The sequence below is a fragment of the Camellia sinensis genome, chromosome 11 (genome assembly GCF_055761805.1).
Source record: "Camellia sinensis isolate YWXY chromosome 11, ASM5576180v1, whole genome shotgun sequence".
Lineage (NCBI taxonomy): Eukaryota > Viridiplantae > Streptophyta > Magnoliopsida > Ericales > Theaceae > Camellia > Camellia sinensis.
Genome location: NC_138971.1, coordinates 176,119,505 through 176,141,670, shown reverse-complemented (window position 1 = coordinate 176,141,670; position 22,166 = coordinate 176,119,505). Strand labels below are relative to the sequence as shown.

The following is a 22,166-nucleotide window of genomic DNA, read 5'->3' as shown; positions in this document are numbered from 1 at the left end:
GACACAAATCGAGTCCGAACTGTAGCGAGGGCCCCACGCGGGGCGCGTCTACAAAATTGTTCTCAAAATTTCAACAAGTGTTAAACCAATTTTTCTTTCAAACTCCAACTCCTAAGCACCATTCTCCAGCCCTCTGCGCCCTAATGTGAACTTAAGTTCCACTTGGGTTCTCATTAAACATGTATCAATAATGTTGTCGCCGAGATCAGATTCAAACAGAGACTGGCCGAGGTCAACAATCTCAGCCTCCCTATTAATCTAACTGATATAGGTTAACTCAACTTAGTTCAACTCTATTATATGCAAGTAGAAACTCTGTCATATAATAAGTCTAAGTTATTCGTTATGTTTCAATTAGAAACATCACTAACTTAGTTCAACTCTATTATATGCAAGTAGAAACTCTGCCATATAATAAGTCTAAGTTATTCGTCATGTTTCAATTAGAAACATCGCTAACTTAGTTCAACTCTATTATATGTAAGTAGAAACTCTGCCATATAATAAGTCTAAGTTATTCGTCATGTTTCAATCAGAAACATCATCAAGTATCTGGTCAGTCATACTGCACAAGTTTTAAAAATCAAGCTAAGACTTTATTATTACTTCGGCTAATAACAAAAAACTTTAAAAACAAGAAAATCTAATGATAGAAAAACTTCAGATTGCATGTATTCCAGGGTCTTGGCACCTCTTTGCCTTCGCTGTCTTCAAGCCGATATGCCCCATTGCCTAGGACCAAGGTGATTCTATGAGGTCCCTCCCAATTCGGGCCAAGCTTACCCTCTCTGGGATCCTTCTTATTGCCGACGACCTTTCTCAGGACGAGGTCACCAACTTGGAATTCTCGTGGGTTGACCTTCTTATTATAAGCCCTGACAAGCTGTTGCTGGTATGCCCCCAGCTGAATTGTTGCTTTCTCCCTTCTTTCTTCTAGTAGATCCAGATCTCAGGCCAGGAATGTCTCATTGGTCCCATTCTCAACTCCCTGGGTTCTAATTCCTGGGATGCCGACCTCTAGTGGAATGATTGCTTCTGTGCCAAAAGCCATGGCAAATAGGGATTCCCCAGTTGATCTTCTCGGCATAGTCCGATATGTCCAGAGTACACTGGGCAATTCATCCACCCACTTTTCCTTTGTTGCTTGCAGCCTCTTCTTAATCCCATCCAAGATAACTTTGTTGGATGCTTCTGCTTGTCCATTGCTCTGAGGAAAACTTGGGATGGAATAATAATTCTTGATCTTGTATTTTGTACAGAAGTTCTTGATTAGCTTACTATCAAACTGTGTACCATTGTCAACTATCATTGCTCTTGGGATCCCAAACCTAGTGATGATGTTCTTCTATATGAAGTTCTTCACGTCAATGTCCTAAATTTTGGCAAGGGGTTCAGCTTCTACCCACTTGGTGAAGTAATCTGTTGCTACCAGCAGGTACTTCCTTTGTCCAGTTGCTTGAGGCAGTTGTCCAACAAGATCCATGCCCCATTGGGCAAATGGCCAAGGACTGGACACTGGGTTTAAGTTTGCTGCCGGTTGATGTATCAAAGGTGCAAACCTTTGGCACTTTTCACACTTCTTGACATAAGCTTCGGCATCTTTCTGCATGTAGGGCCAACAGTACTCCTGAGTAATTGCCCTATGAGCAAGTGATCTACTCCCAACGTGGCTTCCATATACTCCTTCATGTATCTCATACAGAAAGTCTTTAACCTGTGCAGGATGCACACACCTCAGAAGAGGTTCAATAAAAGATCTTCTGTAGAGATGTCCTTCTACTGTCAAACTGAATCTTGCCGCCTTCAGTCTGATCTTGTGTGCTTTTTTACAATCATCTGGCAGCTTCCCATCTCTAAGGAATACTATTATTGCATCCATCCAACTTGGTCTCATCTCCACACATATTGCTTCACGCTCTGTGTTCAGTGGGTCTATGTTTGGACCTGACAAGTAGTCAACCATTATTGTCCTTGCCTCTCTAGGCTTCATTGCACTAGCCAGGTTGGCCAGAGCATCAGCATGGCTGTTGTCATCTCGGCTAACCTGCTGTAGTCGGCAATTTTGAAATAAGGCTACCAGTCTGTCCACTTCCTTTACATAGGTCGACATCCTTTCATCTCGGGCTGCATATTTCCCTGTTGCCTGGTTGACGATAAGCTGGGAGTCACAGAAGACTATTACCTCATCAGCTTCCATTGTTACTGCCAGCTTTAATCCTGCGATCAGTGCTTCATATTCTGTCTCATTGTTTGAGGCTTTAAACCCGAAACGAATGGATTGTTCCAGTATCTGCCCATCTGGTAATACTAGCATTACTCCTGCCCCTGCTCCTTGTCGATTTGAACTCTCATAAACAAACAGCCGGAAGGAGTCGCCGATGTAAATACTGCATGGCTTGAGTTTCTCTTATTTCCTCTGTTTGGCAACCCCCAACTGGGCTTCTCCTTGTTCACCTCGGCTCAACAGAGCCTGATGAGTGATGACGCCTAGTGTGAACTCAACCACGAAGTCGGCTAAAACTTGGCTTTTGATTGATGTTCTGGGTCTGAATTCTAGGTCATATTGGCCTAACACCACTGCCCATCTGGCTATTCTGCCTGTCAGATCTCCCTGCTGCAACAGGGACTTCAAGGGGTGTTTAGTTAACACCGCAATTTTGTGGGCTTAAAAGTAATGATTCAGCTTCTTGGAAGCCATTACTAAAGCCAATGTTAACTTCTCCAAGGGTAAGTATCTGGCCTCTACCTCTGCAAGGGTTTTACTCACATAGTAAACAGCCCTCTGTTCTCCCTTTTTCTTCTCTGATTACGACTACACTTACTGCATGCTCTGAAACTGCCAAGTATAAAAACAGCTCCTCTCCAAGTACTGGATTTGAGAGAACTAGAGTCGTGGTCAAATACTTCTTCAAGTTGGCCAAGGCGACTTTGCATTCTTCAGTCCATAAGAAGTCTGTGGCTTTCTTCACTAGGCTGAAGAAAGGTTTACACTTGTCAAAGCTTCTGCTTATGAACCTATTCAGGGCTACAGCCCTTCTAGTCAACATCTGCACTTGTTTTCCTGATGTTGGGCTCTTTAATTCTAAGATGGCCTTAATCTGATCCGGGCTAGCCTCAATACCCCTTATAGTAACCAAATATCCTAAGAACTTAGCAGACCCAACTCCAAATGCACACTTCGATGCATTGAGTTGGAGCCGATATATTCTAAGGATGTTAAAACTGCCTTTAAGTCTTCTAGGTGATCCTCAGGTTCCTTGGTCTTCACGACCATGTCATTTAGGTATACCTCTACTGTTCTGCCAATTAGATGTTTGAACATCTTGGTTACCAATCTCTGGTAAGCTGCTCCTGCATTTTTTAGCCCGAAAGGCATCACTTTATAGCAATACAGTCTTTTTGGGGTGATAATGCAGCCTTTTCCTCAACTGGGAGGGTACATAGCTATCTGATGGTACCCCCTATAAGCGTCTAGGAAGCTCATCATTCCATGCCCTGAAATGGCATCCACCAATTGGTCACTGTTGGGTAATGGGAAGTTGTCTTTGGGACAAGCCTTGTTCAGGCTAGTAAAGTCCACATAGACCCTCCACTTCCCATTCTTTTTCTTCACCACCACTGTGTTTGATAACCATGTCGGGTAATTTACCTCTCAAATGGCTCTGGCCTCAAGAAGCCTATCCACTTCCTCCTCTACTGTCTCAACATGCATTAATGTCGGGCTCCTTGCTCGCTGGATGACAGGTTTGGCCGACCTATCCACATTCATTCTATGGCAAGTGACCTCGGGGTCGATGCCAGGCATCTCGTATGACGTCCATGCAAACACCTCCAGGTTTGCTCTCAAGAACGCCTCCAGTTCTTTTTCCTCTTCCTTGGCCAAGCCCGAGCCGAGAAGGAAGACGCGTTCTTCGTCCCCTTGTTGGACAAGGACTTTCTTTAGGGCGTCCTCACTCTTCTCGTCTGCCCTAGGTCTTTTTTGACGGACCTGGTACACATGCTGTAAGTGTTTTACTTTCTGAGTCTCCCCACGTATTTTGTTCTCATTGACCTTCGAGTGAATCACATTGATCACTCGAGGTTCGCCTGCCTACAGTTGTGGTGCTGGAGGAGGCGGTGCTGCCGATGCCGGAGGCGGTGCTGCCGATGCCTGAGGCAGTCTTGCCTGCTCTTCCCTTGTCTTGGGTTCGTCTACTAGGTCCCTTAAATGGCCCTGTCTTACCAGGTCTTCTAGATGTACTTTTAGGGCTCTGCACCCCTGAGTTAGATGTCCAGCTTCATTATGGTAAGCATAGTGCTTGCCAAGGCTTCTTCTCATAAATTCGCTAGGTACCCTTGTTGGTGCTCTGTAATAGGGCTGATTTCGGATTTTCTTCAAGACTTTGTAAACCGGGATCCGAAATACGGTTCTGACTGCTTGTGCAACCCTTAGTCCTGTCTCTTGCTTACTGTATCTACCATCACCTCGGCCTCGCTTCGGCGAGCCGCTTTTCTTCTCTTGTTTTGACGCCTTTGTCCCCGGTGTGTTCTCCTCGGCCTTGGCATACTTTTCTATCCTGGCCATAAGCTCCTCTATGCTTTTCGGCAATGTCTTTTTCAGTGATTTTCGAAATAGACAGTCATCTTTCAGGCCATTCTTAAACGACACAACCGCCACCTCTTGGTTGCATCCTGGTATTCGGTTGAAGGCCTCATAATACCTTTTGGCATAGGCCTTAAGGTTTTCGTCCTCGCCGATTTTCAGGGCCATCAGGGCGTCCACCCTTAATGGCTATAGCTTGTTTGTCACAAACCTGGCTACAAACATCTCGGCCAGGTCTTCCCAGGTTCTCACAGTTCCTTTTCGCAACTTGTGAAACTAGCAATTTTCCCGAAGGACGAGGGGAACACCTTGCAAATCAACGGCTCGTTTCCGGTGTATAGTGCCATAGAGTTCAGATACAAGCCGACATGAAAGTTGGGGTCCGACTTACAGTCGTATATCTGGAATCTCGGCATACTGAACCTTTTCGGGGCCTCAAATTTGTCCAACTCTATCGAGAACGGCGTTCTCGGCTTAACCGAGGAGGTTATCTCGGCATCGTGTTGCTTCCTTTGGAGGTAATCCCTTAGATCTTCCTTTGTCCGCCCAGGAGCTCGGCTATCTCCGGATTTCAGTCTTTTTGGCGCACTACTTGCGGTGTCATTGTGAGTCCTCTTAGACCTCTCTCTGTTAGTTGCGTCGAAACAGAGCTCCTTCCCTTGAATGTGCCGATGTTCTTTGGGGTCAACCTCCTTGGTACGATGCGTCCTCCGTGAATCTCCTTTCATTGACTCTCCTCGCCCGACCTCCCTTGAAAACCGGTGAGAGTGTTCCTTGGTCCTAACATGCTGGGGGGCTATAGGGACTGTTTTCTACCCTCCCTTCTGGGTATTGTTCTTGGCCGCTAGAATCGACGCGTCTTGTAACGGGAACGGTAGCTGCATGACGTTGTTCTGCATCATGAAATTGACGACCGTTTGTAGGTTCGCCAATTTGTCCGTCATTCCCTTCATCTCTTGGTCCCTCCGCAGGCATCTTTTTTTCCATACCTGGAAGTCGTCCTCGTTATAATACTCGCTTCGATCTGATTTCTTTGGGATGTCACCCTTCTAGCCGATGTCCTTTTCTCCGCGATTTTTATCACGAGTCTCTTTGTTGCAATTGTCTTCTTCGACGTCAAGGTCAATAGGTTTTCCACTCCTAGTAGGAGTGTCGTCCCCGACCTTCTCTTTCTGTCCGTTATTGGCAATTTATTCCTCTTTCCTTCCCACAGACGGCGCCAAATTGTGTGTGTCAATTTCTGACCACACTGCCAACCTAGTACTCAGCTGGTGAACACCGACAGAATAGATTGCGCTCGAACGACCTGCAACAGAAAGAAGAGATTTCGGCAGTATTTCATCCACCCGGGAGCACTCCAACGATCAAGCCAGTTATCTCTCAAAAATAGCAAAAGTGCTTAACTCATTATTCAGGATACAAAAAGCGTACCTTAGACCCATGAGTGTGCCTTTCTTTTATAGCCAACACTGACCTAATCCTATTAGAAGCCTAGCTTCAATGGACTTAGGATTACTACTAATCTTGGACTTCCAGTAGGATTAGGATAAACTTTTTAAGAGTCTTATCTTTACCCAAACTGAAGTCTCCTCCATTCTAGGACTCGTCTCTTTTCCGCTTATTCCGGATTCTAGTATTCTCGCAGATAACATCGGCCTAGCCGAGATTATCTCAACGTTATGTCCAAGACACGTGGCACATCGGCTGGCACTCCGGTACCACTTCGGCCACGTATTGTCATTCAAAAATTATATCCCCATAGTTAAAATTGCCCATTTTAAGAGTGATTCAATTTTATAATTGAGATATTTAATATAGGATTTTAAAATTAAAAAAAATAAATTAATAATATTTAGTGATCATGAGAGAATTAACGGCTTTGAAAGCTAGAAACTTTATTATGTTTGTATACTCTATTACATTTGGATGATTGTAACGTCGAAAAAAAACTGTCATGCTGTTGTGATTAACTTAACTGCCAATGTTAATCCCAATCTGTCAATTTAATTCATTAAATTTAGATAAAAGGAAAACTCAGTGAATAATGCTAGAAATCTCAAGAATTTTATCAAATATTTTATATGGGTATGGCACTCACACAATGTGGATTCCTCCGAACTCGCACAGCGGGGGAGTATAGAACCCACACCAAGTGCTGATTAGACAATTTGAGGTCCAACCTCCTAACCAACTGTGCTTCGCCCAGGAGATTGGCCCAAGGAGGAGGGAATTGAACTCATGACCTTGAGGCTTAAACCCCAAGACTTAACCACAATGCCACCCACCTTGGGTTAAAAATAGAATCTTATTATCATTAAAGTTGATCTTATTTAGATTTTAGTTTGAAATGTTTTTGTATGTATGGTACTCTAAAACTGTTATTAGGCAATCAAGTTAAACCCATAAAATTTAACATAAAACCTCCGACTCAACGACCAAAACTAACCTTGATACCCATTTTGGATGCAACTAGCTCCCTAGTTGCCATGATTGAAGCACCATGACCCAGAAAACAATTGTTGGTGGCAGACTGGTATTTCATTCTCAATTCAGCTATAATTCAGCTTGATAGTGGGGGTGTTTGGTGGAACTTTTTTAAGCCAACTTATGACTTCTGACTTTTAAAAAGTTATTTTGGACTGTTTACTTAAACTTATTTCAAACAGTTTCTGATTCTAACAACTTATTTTAAGTAAAAAAAGCTGATTCTGAGAAGTTGCTCACCCCTTGCTTCTGATTATCAATTTCTGCTGTGGACATGTTAATTCACGATTATACTCTTAGATTTTTTTATTTTTTATTTTTTTAAAAATAGAAAAAGACCCAAATGGACTATAAAATATTATTATTATTTTTTATGAAAAATGTAGACAAATAGTGAATAATAAAAAATAAAAATTAATTGAAAAAGTTACTTCACAGCTTATTTAACAAACACTGCTCACCAACTTAAATCTATAATCTAACAACTATACCAAACAGATTAACAGCTTCTGATTAAAGTCATAATCTATAATCTGTTAAACTATAATCTATAATCTGTTTTAACAGCTACACCAAACAACACCAGTCTATACAGTCATGTTTCAACTATTTCAGATCAAGTACAGAAAAACTGGTTCAACATTTTCCCTGTAATCATTTAATCAAATTCTTCCAAATTATCTTCACCATACAATAGCATATCTGCGTATTACATTTTGCACCCACAGCAAAAGATAGAACAATGAAATGTGGGTCTTGGTTACATTTACATAAGATAAAATATAGCATAGGCCAACTAGAACACCTTCAAATCTTTCTTGATAAGTTGGGAGGGAAGGCCGAAGGGAAACATGTTTCTTTTCTAATGCCAGGTAACAGCAACATATATTCGACATTCCAAGAAAGCAACTGGTTCCGTGTGATCTGTATTGAACTAGAAGTAACCAATAACTTTTGACAAAAAGTTACCTCTTGAATCTCCTTGGGCCTTGTGTTCTTCTTGCTGCAAAAATGACAAGGCATACAATCACACTAGTAAATCAGTCCACTGCACAAGTTCAAATGTCCATTCAAATAAATAAAATCTAATCTGTTGGCGCAAATGGGCAGTTCTTGATAAAGACAACAGCAATAACAATATAAAAACACACCCTGAAATTCCAAATTATCATGAGAATGAATAACCAACGGGATAGAGGAACATGAATATACAAAAAGATATGAATGAAAGCAATTTTGTAGCTCCAAGTATCAGTCCTACATGACTCAAAAGTTATTTTTTTTTGGGTGAATGAGTCACAAAATAAAACAGCAAACGGGCAAATACAAGATTACAAGAGGCATACCCAGGACCTACCAAACTATACAAAGCCACAGAAGCACACGAGCGGCTAGCTAACTAAACAAATACAAAATAAACCTAAGAGGAAGCAGAGGCTACAACATAAAACTAATTGCCCTGTTAAAAACCCCATCAAAGATAGAGAGGGCCAAGAACAGACCAAAATAGAGCAAAACAAAATCTCCAATCACCTCCTTAAGGTGCAAAATAGCAGCATTGAAACCAGACAAAGGGACTAACAAGACACTAAATAAGAGAACTGCACAACCCGCAGAAAATACATCCAAAGCAGAGGCCCACAACACATCCAAAGCAGGCTAACTGATAAATACAAATCTAAAAGAGGACATATAGTAGCCAAGAGTAAAGAAGAAACCAGAGAATGATGCAATGCATAGCAACCTAAATGACTCAAAAGTTTTTTAGGCAGAAAATGATGCAATGCATGGCAACCATTGTCAGTATGCAATTTTCAACGTATCTTAAAGCTTCCTGAAATTTATTCTGTTGAATACGTGTGATGAAATCAAAGTTTAGCACTTAGCAGAGAAATGGATTGATTATCCTGCAGATACACTAAACCCCCATATGGGTGGGGGAAAAACACCAATAACCAAAAACCAAAAAATAAAAAATAAAAATAAAAGAGGAGCACAAACAATAACCAATTAATGAATATGACTGTCGATCTGCTGGAGAATGACAACAGAAGAAAGAGTCAAAACCATCACAAAGCGGCTATTTGATATTGAATCAGAATAAAAAAAGCCGGGAGTAATTTTTCCCTTTGTCAAAGACCATAATACATATCTTGACCATTGTCCATCACCCAAAAAAAAAAAAATTAAAAAAAATAAATAAATAAAATAAACAAAAAAAAAAACTGTATTGTGGTAGCAAAGTTGTTTTTTCGTAATTTATAAAAACTTCCAGTTTGCTACAAGGCATGGATTGTCAAGTGCAAATCAAATATGATGTGCTTTCCTACACACAAAGGCTACGAAACTTCACGTGATTTTTCACACATTCCATCGTCTAAAAGGCTGGGCAAAGGTTTTTTGGGTGCTCAAAAAATCTTACACAACTCCCTTCCTTGATCCAATCATTGTGATCAAGAATGCAAGATGTTTATCCTATTTGGCTAGAAGAATAGTTGGACATAAACAATTCAACCTAGATTTGTCCTCAACTCCCTAGGCCATTAGGAAACAAATCATCATCTGAGTACCCATGTAACATTATTTAACCAATCCTCAAACATTTGAAAATAATCATTTCCACAACATACCAGGAAACAGCCAAAAATAAAAAATTAAATAAAACACGGAAGTTTGAAAATAGAAATGAACAAGGAAATCCATCTCTACCTTGATTGAGCCTCATTGTTAGTCCTTCTCCCCCCTTCCAAAGGCAACCTCATCCATGCTTTGCCCACGTCGTCGATATCTACCACCAGATGCTACAAATCCAGGACAAGGCCTGTAAGCCTTTATGGGCCACCAACCAAAGCCTGGGACTGTAGCAATCCCACCTTGAATCCTTCCCTCACCATTGCATCCCTTCTCCAATACCTCCCTCCCACATGCCTTACAACCCCTGTAGACAAATTCCATTAAATCGCCAAAAATAAGCATTCCACTCACTGAGACAATCATATCAAACCATGGCATTAGTTAAATGATCAAAGAAACGCTAGATAATATTAGCTTGAGGAAATCAACCTGACTTGCATATACAATTTGCAGCAGATATATACACATACAGGATAACAAACATTTGTTTGAAATCCTAAAATGTAGAGCAGTTGAAACTGTTTCCTAACTCTAAGGTACAAGTATTTCAAATGAATTCAAAATGGAGAAACTAAAGGGCTGTTACAATCTGTTACAAGCTTGTGATACGCCCCCGCAAGATGGAGCGCGGGAGAGAAGTCCAATCTTGGATTTGAGATCCAGAAAACGAAGACGGTGAAGAGGTTTAGTGAGGGCATCGGCAAGTTGATCTGCTGAGGAGACATGAGTAACCCGAAGGACACCATTTTGTACTTGGTCTCTGATGAAGTGATAATCGATGGCAACATGTTTCATTCTGGAGTGGAACACAGGATTGGAGCAGAGTTGGGTAGCACCAACATTATCACAATATAAAACGGGACAGCAAGGGAGTTGAACACCAAGATCAGTGAGAAGATAGCAGAGCCAGTTGAGCTCAGCTGCTGCATTAGCGACTGACCGATATTCCGCTTCAGTGGAAGATCATGCAATAGTTTTCTGTTTCTTAGAACTCCAGGAGACTGGATTACAACCAAGATAGATAACGTAAGCACTGGTTGATGAAAAATCATTCTTGTCACCTGCCCAATCGGCGTCTGCGTAAGCGTGTAAATTCAATGGGGACCGGCGATGTAGCTGGAGGCCATCATTAATAGTTCCACATAGATACCGTAAGAGACGTTTAACAAAGTTCCAATGATCGGTTGTTGGAGTGTGCATGTACTGTGAGAGCTTGGTAACCGCAAATGCAAGATCTGGTCTGGTAATCAAGAGATATTGAAGGCTGCCAACAACGGTTCGGTACTCAGTAGGATCAGGCAAAGCAGAGCCTGATTTTAACAAAGGTGGACTAGTGGGAATGGGAGTGAGCACAGGTTTGGCATCAGTCATATGAGTGCGAGCGAGAATATCCAAAATGTAACGCCGTTGAGATAATAAAATCCCATGCTGATTTGGGACGACCTCCACACCCAAAAAATAAGAGAGCTGTCCAAGATCCTTAATGGAAAACCGATGAGCAAGAACATCAACAAATGAGGTGATCATCTGAGTGTTGTCTCCAGTGATGATTAAGTCATCCACATAGACAAGTATATACATGCTATGACCAGCAGTAGTGAGAACAAATAGTGAAGTATCGGCATGAGAATTTTTGAAACCTGAGGTAAGAAGGAAAGTTCGAAGTTCATGATACCAAGCTCGCGGTGCTTGTTTGAGGCCATAGATGGCCTTTTGAAGTTTGCAGACATAAGATGGATGATCTTGATCAACAAAACCTGTGGGTTGTTGCATGTAGACATTTTCGGAGAGGTGGCCTTGGAGAAAGGCATTGTTAACATCCAGTTGACGTAAGGGCCAACCCCGAGATATGGCAAGACTGAGGACAACACGGACTGTCGTGGGTTTTACAACAGGGCTGAAAGTGTCTAGATAATCGACGCCGGGTCTTTGATGAAATCCTTTTGCGACCAAACGGGCTTTGAACCTGTCAACAGAGCCATCAGAGTTACGTTTAATTCGAAAAATCCATTTGCACCCAACTATATTCATGGTAGAATCAGGTGGGACAAGTTCCCATGTGCCGTTTCGAACTAAAGCATCACACTCATCAGACATGGCTGTACGCCAGCGTGGATCTTTAAGGGCAATAGTCACAGTAGTTGGTTCAAGGTCATCGGATTTGGAGAGTTGGGTATGAAGGTTCATTTTAGTGATGGGTTTATGAATGTGGTTCTTTGCTCGGGTGGTCATTGGGTGAGTGGGAAGGGGATGAATTTCAGGTGGGTTAGGAGGAGGCGACTCTGGGATATGTAGTGATGGAACGGTGGAGGGTGTGAATGAAGGTGAAGGTGAGTGTGAGTGGGTGGGCTGGTTTGTGGTAGTAGATGGAATCGGTACTGGAGTGTGTGTTGGAGCTGCACTTTGAGGGTGTTGAGAGACGATGACGTCAGACGGTGTATGGAGTGGCGGCTGGGAAGAGGGTGCAAGAACTGGAATTGGGGCAGGAATCCAAGTGGCGATGAGGTTGGGGAGAGGACTAGTGGACGGTCTAGACAGTGAAGAGTATGGAAAGTGGGATTCAACAAATTTGACATGTCTTGAGACATAGATTTTTGAGGTGGAAGGGTCAAGACAATAGTATGCACTTTGAGTGAGAGAGTAGCCAAGGAAAACACACGGCTTGGACCGTGATTCAAGCTTGTGTGAGGTGTAAGGTCTGAGCCAAGGGTAGCATAAGCAACCAAAGACCCTTAATTTGGAGTAGTTGGGGGCAGTCAGAAAGATTTTGTGGTAGGGTGAGGAGAGATTTAAAGTGGGAGTGGGCATTCTATTGATAAGGTAGACGGCGGTAGCAAAGGCATAAGTCCAGTAGGAGAGGGGTAAAGAAGCATGAGTGAGGAGAGCTAGACCGGTTTCGACGATATGAAGGTGTCGTCTTTCAGAGTAACCATTGTGTTCAGGTGTGTGAGGGGGAGTGGTGAGATGTGATATACCATTGGTGGAAAGAAAATTAGCTAGGGAAAGGTATTCACCACCGTTGTCTGAATAGAGTGTTTGGATGGTGGAAGTGAAGTGTTTTTCCACAATGGCTTTGAATCGTATGAAGACTTCTTTGACATCAGATTTGTGTTTGAGTGGGTAAAACCAAATATATTTACTGAAATGATCAATGAAGATTACATAATATTTAAAGCCATGAGGTGAGTAAATGGGAGAGGTCCAGACATCAGAGAATATGACTTCAAGAGGTTTAGTAGTGACAATAGTAGAATTGGAGAAAGACAATTTGTGGCTTTTATTGCAAAGACAAGCATTACAGGAAAAATCAGAAGATAAAGACGAAGATAAGCCTAAGGCATTGCGAGAAACAATATGCTTGAGAATTGGAAAAGCTGGATGTCCTAAGCGATGGTGCCAGTCAATGGTTGTTGTCTTGATGGTGGAGAGGGCAAGTAAAGGGGAGGAGGTTGGCCACTCATATACGCCATCTTTAGTCTGTCCCTGCAGCAGTGTGGCCCCGGTGTGCAATTCCTTCACAAAAAAAGTGGATGGTAAGAACTCAATGGAAACATTGTTAGAAGTGCAAAATTGTGAAATAGAGATTAGGTTCTTTTTCATAGATGGAACACACAGAACATTGTTTAATGTAAAGTTTTGGTGAGGAGTTTGGAGAGAGGTGGAACCAGTGTGGGTGATGGCAAGATTGGAGCCATCACCGATCATGATGTCATCAGTGCCAACGTAGGGAGCATGCAATGAGAGGTTGTTGAGATCAGATGTGACATGGTGTGATGCACCACTGTCCAAAAGCCAGGATGGCATGGTGGAAGGTTGGGTGGCAAGATGAGCTTGTGGTTGCCAAGGTGTGCCTTGTAGGGAAGAGCGGGATGTGGGGAAAGACTGAACTGGTACAAGACGAAATGAAGGACACCGTTTGGCAGTGTGACCCTGAAGCCTGCAAATTTGGCAGTGACCAAGGTATGGCCTGGGTGGAGGACGTGGGCCCTGTGAGGAATGAGGTCCTGTAGTGGTTGCAGCAGATGGGTGGTTGGTGGAGTTAAGGGATGGGTGCCAATTTGTGGTGGTAGTGTTTTGTGGTGGGGAAGGACGCCAATTTCGGGTGTTGGGTTTGTAGGTGGGATTTGCAGTGGCTGGGAAGTGATGTGGCTCAGGTTGGATGCTGTGAAGGGAGGCTTCAAAGTTGAGGAGTTTTTCGTGAAGTTCTTCAAAAGTGATAGAGGTATCTCTAGCTTGGACAGCTCGGACTAATTCTTTGTATTCATCACCAAGGCCATCGAGGATTTTGTCTGTGATTTCTTCTTCATCCATTGGAGCGCCAAGAAGAGCAAGGTCATCGGTTCGAGTTTTGATGGTTTGCATAAACTCAGTGATGCTAAGGGAGCCTTTGGTGGTGTTTTTGATTTGGTTTTTGATTTGTTTGATGCGGCCTCGAGAGGGTTTAGCATAAGTGTTGGCTAGAATTGTCCAGGCTTGTTTAGAGGTTTGAGCTTGAGCTATGAAAGGAATAATGGTGGGTGAAATGGAGCCAATAATAGCGTTGAGGATCAGTTGGTCCTGTCGGGTCCATAGAGTGTAACGGGGATTAGGAATGATGGTATTGGCTTGAGTTATGGTGGGTGGCGGACATGGGTTGGAGCCATCAATGTAGCCAAGAAGGTCATAGCCAATGAAGAGGGTTTGGAACTGTAGTTTCCAGGAGAGGTAAGTGGTAGAGGTGAGTTTGAGAGGGGCTTGAGCAACAACGTTGATGCTGATGAGAGTTTGGTGTGCTTCATTGGTGTTGAGGATGGTTGCAGCGGCAGAATCGGTAGTCATGAGTGCTGAAGAACAGGGGAAAAAAAAAAAAGAGGATGGAACAATGGATCAGTTTAGGCTCTTGATACCATATTAGCTTGAGGAAATCAACCTGACTTGCATATACAATTTGCAGCAGATATATACACATACAGGATAACAAACATTTGTTTGAAATCCTAAAATGTAGAGCAGTTGAAACTGTTTCCTAACTCTAAGGTACAAGTATTTCAAATGAATTCAAAATGGAGAAACTAAAGGGCTGTCACAATCTGTTACAAGCTTGTGATAGATAACCCAATGCTCCCCTCTAATTTTCCATACACCCAACTAAGTCTCACTTACTTCAGGTGACATCTCAATTCTCAACCATTCTTGAAGCAATTTCATCATCATTGACCAAGTATGACCAGTGGTGGAGCCACTATATGTCCAAGGCGGGGACGTGCCCCTCAACATTTCAAAAATTACATTTTATCCTAAGGTTTTGAAAAGGTTTTCAATTTTTTCCTCAGAAATTATGTACATGTCCCCTAAAAAATTCCCATTCTTGTTCCAATAAACATGACACAATATTGACTAGAATATGTACATAGATTGACTCCTTAAAAACTTCACAACAACTAATTTGAATGATACGATATAGAATAATTTTGAAATATTAATAATTAATTATTTACAAACTAAACTTGAGTACTAGCTTAATAATTTCTCAGCCAAATTCTGGCTCCGCCAGTGAGTATGCCCAACACCATATACATTACAAATTCAACAACAAATGGATAAACGACCTGAAATATATATATATATATACACACACATATATCATATATAAAAAATGTTTGAAAGCGAAATTGAAGTCAAATTTTACACCTGAATTGGTAAAACGAGTGGGTTGTTTAGCAGTCAATTCCGATTTCATGAATTGAGCATATTATTGAGAAGATAAGGTGAAGAAAGCGGTGATACCTGGTAGGAGGAAATGCGTTGTCAGGGTCTTGAGTGGCAAGGCCATCAGGAGAAGGAGAAGGACTCTCTTCTTCTTCTTCTACTACGACAGAACTTGACGAAGAAGAAGTAGAAGAGAGAGGGATGTGGTTGATGATGAGTGAAGATCTGGTGAAAGAGAGTGTTTGGCCATTGTAGCTTCGTTGAGATACACTATAAGGTTGGTATGGGCTTGGTACTAACAGAAAGGCTATGGTGCTAGTGCTGCTCATCCTCTCTCTCTCTCTCCACTTCGTCAGGTAAGGTAAGGGATTATAGCCACCGAATTAACCTTCCAGCAGATTTGAGAGGAGTTGCTGACAGACCCCTTCATCTTTATTATTGTATGGCTTATGTGGCGTTTGGTTGAAAAATTTAAGAAATGATTTGATAAGAAAAATGAAAAAAAAAAAAAAAGTGAAATGTGAATAAAATATAGGAAAATTTACCCATAAGTCCTAGTTTCTGAAAAGTTGAACCATTTAGTCATAAAAGTTTTCTTATGCTCCATTTAGTCCTATTTGCACATCAATTTAATGTTCGAAACATTAATCTGATGTTCGAAATCTAATGTTCGAAACATTAATCTGATGTTTGAAACATTGTAATGGGACCTTTCAGTCTATAAGAAAACTTTTAAGACTAAACAGTGTATAAGTTATTAATTTGGGATTTATTGGTGCATCCCCTAAAATATATTTATATTTTATTTAGTTTCATACACATATATATATATATATATATATTTATTTTCTAAATCTCTTAACTAAACAGCATTAATGCCCCTCACCACAAAAAATAAAATTATTACACACATTGGGCTATGGTCTAATCGGTTCGGGTTAGTTGGAGTTAGGAGTACGCGTGATGCAATTTGGATGTTTACTTTAATATTTTATTATAAGTTAAAAAATATATATGTATTAATTATAATAGAGCATAACGGTTTTAAAGATGGATAATAAATTTTTAAGTTTAAACTGCTGTTAGCGGATAGAGCAGTGCAGATTGATACAGATCAATACAATTTTAACAGATTAAGCGATATTTTGTACCGCCCAAATTAGAGTTTATGTAGAAAATTTTAAAATCTAAATAAAACCCAATCATATACTACAGATTAATTGTGTCACTTTTTTCATTGGGTGTAACTAACACAAGACTTTTACGGATTGAACAAAATTTAAGCCAGAAAAAAAGATTTTGCCAAAAATGTAAAAAGAAGGTTGTAAACCAACCAATCTACAAATTGTCTTCCTACTAAACTTTTACTGCAAAACAAACAACATCAATTACTTATCTTCTAATACTTTAATCAATTACTTATCTTCTAATACTTCAAGAACTAAAATATTAAAAAAATTAAATTAAAATTTCGACAAGTCTCACACAACTGATTCATTTTCGACCAATTTTTCTTACAATCATGGGATCATGCTTTGTTAGCATTTTAATTTGGGGAGCTCATCAAGCAATCATTGTCGCTTTTCCAGAGAAATAGGAAAAGTGGGTATTTTAGTTGACTCATGGTAGTGTCAATAGTTGGAACTTGGAAGATAGGCTCTTCACTCTTCTTGGTCTTCGGTTTTGTAACATTTAGCATAACTCAATGCGAAAACACACGGCTTAGATTCACAATTGAAGCTTTTTTATACTTTGCTCAATCCTGTGACATATAATTATTTCATCCAAAAAAACAGTGAATCAAAGCTCAAGAGAGAGACGAGATGCAAGAATATACAAAACCAAGAAGAAAAAAAAAATTTGAAATAAATGGAGGGGGAAAAAAGATGAATTAAAAAAGCAAAAATAGACAGCCTCTTCACCAGCGAACAGCCCAAAACTGAGATTGGAAAGAAAGATTACACAAGATCTTCCAAACAAAAATCATTGAAAAAATTCTGAACTCCACAGACCTAATAACAGATACGGCTATATCATTTTGTAGTAATTATAGTTATATCACTGTCATTTATCTCTTCTTTGTTCCCCCCCCCCCCCCCCCCCCCCCCTAACCCTGCACAATTTGTTGTTCGCCAACTCCATCAATTAGCATTGGAGAGCTGTGATGATGCACCATGTACCACCGACCATTATGGTACTCGAAAACATTAGTCACATTAAATGGCCCAGTCTCCATGTCAACGTAGGTTTTCATGGTAACCCAAGCCATGTCTGTCAGTACCCGTGCCCTTACATCCCGAACCTGGAAGTCAACACCTTGTTCCCAATTAAACGCAATCTGCCAGCTCTCCATTACCGCATTATAACTGCATGTAAAATCAAAATCAAAATGATAAGTCTACGGTTTATTCTGTTCAAACATGAGAAGCAAAAGCTAAGGCAAACAACAAATGCTAACAAAGTTTAAACAATAATAACATTAAAAGTAACTTTAGTATGTCATTAAAACAAAGTCCACAATATTGCAAATCGCAAAGGAAGATACTATAGACCCCGATTGAATTATCAAATATTCTCCCAAACCTCTCACATGGGAGTGGGATCCACACACATGCGATTTGTGTGAAAAGTTACAACAAAACCAAAACTAAGAAGTTTTCACTACTGCCTTTGAATACATGAAAGATCTGGTTTATGTTGTTACATCTCCAAATAGTGAATGGTTTACCAACAAATAAATGAACCGTAGAGTTTCCACAACTAAAGTCACTAATAACTTGAGTACACATTGATATGAGAACAATTCTTGGTTACTTTCTGTAGACAACAAAAATTCTCAATTTACGCTGTACAGTTCGTAAAAAGGTACTACATTAGGAAAGAGAAGATATATCCAGAATTATGTCTTTAATGTACGCTTAATCAAGACTGGCATTCCTAATTTTTAATCTAACCTTACTCATCTATATCACCATCAAACCTAAATTTGGCAATTGTAATGCAAAGGTACCTAAAGCCTCCCTCATAGAGAAGAAGTATCTTGAACTAAAGATCTCCTAAATGCAGACAGTGTGTCCTCCTCACTAAACCACCTCACATGCTTCCACTGGGAGCACGGTCATCTAGGCCTCCTCTTTTTTATGCCTGCAACCTGCCTAACATGCTTCAACCAATAGCAATGCAGCAGCCCTTAAAAGAACATGTGACCTTCCATGTACAAACCACCTATATGTATAAGAACATTCCCAGCTTTTTGCCCTCCTAGAAGTGTACTACAAACAAAGTAACACAGAAATCATACCTTTCATCAAATCCTAGTTTACGAACTCCATTTCCTCCACTACCATCAAGTAAATAATAAGTAACAAAATCAACTCAAGATTCAACTTACACGAGCAGAACTCTAGTTATCATGGAGCTGTTATTCTTTTCTCCAATTAAAGTAGAATCCTGCAAACTAGGTCCATAAATTCAATGCCTAATATTCACACTATTCATAAGTTCAGGAACCAAAAATCAGGCAATGAAAAAAATGTTATGTTCTTCAAGAAGCAAGAGGGAATAGATCTGCACTCTATTTCACAATATCAACTTCGAGGGACGGGTCTCTATTTTTATTTTATTTTATTTTTTTAAAGTATCAACAGTGGAGGCAAGCCCATAGAAGGCTTTGTACAGTTTAATTTAGCACTGAAGTTTCTTCAGATCCTCGGCTAATATCACAAGCATGTTAAATAAACTCAAACTGAATAAATGTGAAGTACGAAGCTATTCCAATCAGAAAAACTAGAAATGAAACTTTTACAGATAGCATAAACAGATAACTAGCATCATACCCTGTAAAGACCTCTCCTGAGGCATGAAAACACTTCACATAGTCTGCATTAAGCCAAAGACGACCCATTGCTTGAACTGATCTTTCTCTAATGATGGTAAAAAAATCTGCATTGAAATTCATAATAGCTCGTGTAGCAGCATAGTAAGCCTTCCATCCATTAACAGGTGTTACGTTATCCTGTTCCAATGTGAAATCCTACAGAAACATAGAGGAAAATATAAAGGTACAGTTCAACACCCAAAAGGAATATAAATAGAGGCTAATTTATGAAGCAATTTGTAACAAATGAAAGAAAAACTTATGAAGAGAGGCAGTTACAATTTTTCAATCAAATTTACAACCAAGAAGTCCAAATCCAAAAGTCAGAATAGCATGGCTCAGTATATCACCCTTAACTCAATATTATTGTGTGTGTCATGTCATCATGTGAAAACAGATGAGATGACGCACAATATGAACTGTGGATTGTGAAATCCTAAACGTCACACAACTCTTACAACAATATTTTATTTCTTTGATTACTTTACCAGTTAGCACAAACAAGATGCAAAAAATTCTCAACAGAAGCCTAATGACAAAGCATTTGACATACTATAAATCACTTATTGCACATACCAAAGATATCCAACACACATACATATTAACAAAGTTATCATGCAGGACCATTACTGGTCCCCCTTTTTCTTAACAAATTAAAATAAGAATAATACCCTCCCTCAAGTCCAAGCGCATCCCATATACTTGCCTTAAAAAAACTCCAAACCCAAATTTAATTTTTGGATTTCTTAAAAGGTTAGTTCAGCAATTTTCATGAGTCACGACTATTCAGTGACCTGGCTCAGCCTAGTGACAATGCTCAAGTTTCCAGTATTCCCAAAATTAAAGAATAACGCCCTCCCTCGGCTCCAAGCCCATCAAATATACTTCGCCTAATTTAAGTTTTAAATTTCTTAAAAGGTTTGTTCATCCATTTTCATGAATCATGAATCATGACTATTCAGTGAACTGGCTCATCCAAGTGGCAATGCTCAAGTTTCCAGTACTCTCAAAATTAAAAATTGGGCAACTTGAAAGCATTAATTAACAAAACTCAAAATAGATTAATGCATAAAACTAAAACCTTTAATTCCCAAAATGCTTCAAACATTAAGATACCTTGTGATAGAGGGCTTTCCATGCATTATCATCATTGGCAGCCTTCCTCATCAAAGAATTCGTCATTGAAAGCCGGCACAGGCTGGGATAATCCAGGTAACTGAGAGCGTGGGTTGTGATTTCCGGAACCAACTGCTCCATCATAGACGCACCTGTCTGCCGCTCCGCCGCCACCACCACCGGCGCCCTATCTAACATATCCCCTCCGCCACTATCAATACCTCCGTTCAAATATGCCTCCGCCGTTGTCGCCGCCGCCACACCACCTTTACAGGAACAGGCACAATTACAAGCTCTCTTCAATGAAGTGCCGTCTGATTGGACTGACTTGGATTTTAATCGGACGGCGAAGAGAGCGAACAAGCAACAGAGTGTGGTGATTACTAGGCAAGCGAAGAACGACGGAGATGAGAAATCGCCGGAGAAGATAGAGGCAATCTCCATTGATAAGACATGAAAACGTCGCAGAACATGAAAAACCCTAGGAATCTAGTACTATGCGTTCCACGATAACAGAATGACGATGTTCAAGTGAAAAAACAGAAGCTAGGGTTTTAGCTCTTCTTACCTCTATGCACGAGACTCTCTCTTCTTGATGTTGATGGTTTTTTGAAACCCTAACGCACTCGTCTGCGAGGGATTTGCAGAGAGAGAGAGAGAGAGAGAGAGGCGTAGTTTGTGACTTGTAACTGTTTGTGTAGAAGAACTAGTTGGGTTAAGGGGTTGTTTGGTGGAGCTTGCGAGAAAATGACAATTAAAAAATAAAAATAAATTTCTCTTAATTTTTTAAATCTATTTAAACAATTTTTATTTCATGAGAATAAACAAACATTATATTGAAGAGAAATTTTTTTTTTTTTTTTTTAACGGGAAATATTGATTTTACTAGAAGGGGACCACAATGTGGTAGCTTTTAATTGTACACACCTTTTTTTTTAGTCTACAATTAAAATTTTATCATAATTTTACTGTAATTACAATTAAAGATAAAAGTTACCAAAACTAAAAAGAAAAATATGCAACTCCCTTCTTGTAATGTCGGCACCTCTACGTGAACACCACATATACCACTTTCCCATCACGCCATCCGCCCCTCATCTCTCAATACCCTTCCTTTTCTTTTATTTCTTTATAATCTCGTTTTACTTCTTTTTTTTTTTTTTTTCTTTTTTTTTTTCCTTCTTCTATATCTTTTTTCTTTTCTTAATTTCTTTTTCTCCCTCTCTTCTTCATATGTGTGTCTTTGGCAGTCCGAATTTTAAAGAGAAGTGGTGGTAATAGTAATGGTGGCCGAGAGAAAGAGGATTGCAGGAAGGAGGGAAGTTCCATGAGAGATGATTGGACTAGCACCTCCTTAGCTCCCCATGAGCCCAAACTGCTTCCTATGTCACAGTTTGCAAATATTCACAACAATGAGAGAGAGAGAGAGAGAGAGAGAGAGAGAGAGAGAGAGAGAGAGAGAGAGAGAGAGAGAGAGATTGTTGGAAAAGATTTAGATTGAAAAACCATTTGATTAGTGATATATTTCCTTCTTGTTTGAATAATTTAGAAGAGAAAGAAAAGATGGGTGTGCTACACATTCTTCTTGTGTGGGAAAGACAAATGACCAAAAAGAAAACGAATTTTAAGTTTTGCTACGCATAAGAGAGGCAAAAACAAAATTCCCTTGCCAAAAGTCGCGGAAAACACTTGTAATTACTAATTCATATTTCCTTTTTGTCCAAATCTCTCCATTTAGAGATGCAGGAACCGAGTCATAAGGTATTTTGTTTTCTTTCCATTTTT

At 40.2% G+C, this 22,166-nt stretch overlaps 2 protein-coding genes across 2 annotated transcripts; both read right to left on the bottom strand.

Moving 5' to 3' along the window:
* Positions 1 to 7,698: 7,698 nt before the first annotated feature.
* On the bottom strand, positions 7,699 to 15,814 carry LOC114264773 (uncharacterized). Its single transcript, XM_082896195.1, has 3 exons — positions 15,467 to 15,814; positions 9,776 to 10,004; positions 7,699 to 8,069 (listed from the first exon to the last, which is right to left on the bottom strand). The coding sequence occupies exons 1-2, from the start codon at positions 15,715 to 15,717 to the stop codon at positions 9,794 to 9,796; spliced, it is 462 nt and encodes a 153-aa protein (XP_082752321.1). The 5' UTR covers positions 15,718 to 15,814; the 3' UTR covers positions 7,699 to 8,069; positions 9,776 to 9,793.
* A 1,491-nt stretch (positions 15,815 to 17,305) lies between these two features.
* Positions 17,306 to 21,957, bottom strand: LOC114264772 (Nuclear transport factor 2 (NTF2) family protein). The gene is made up of 3 exons (XM_028205468.2): positions 20,382 to 21,957; positions 19,225 to 19,421; positions 17,306 to 17,754 (listed from the first exon to the last, which is right to left on the bottom strand). Exons 1-3 carry the CDS (start codon positions 20,823 to 20,825, stop codon positions 17,496 to 17,498), a joined length of 900 nt encoding a protein of 299 aa, XP_028061269.2. The 5' UTR covers positions 20,826 to 21,957; the 3' UTR covers positions 17,306 to 17,495.
* Positions 21,958 to 22,166: the final 209 nt, after the last annotated feature.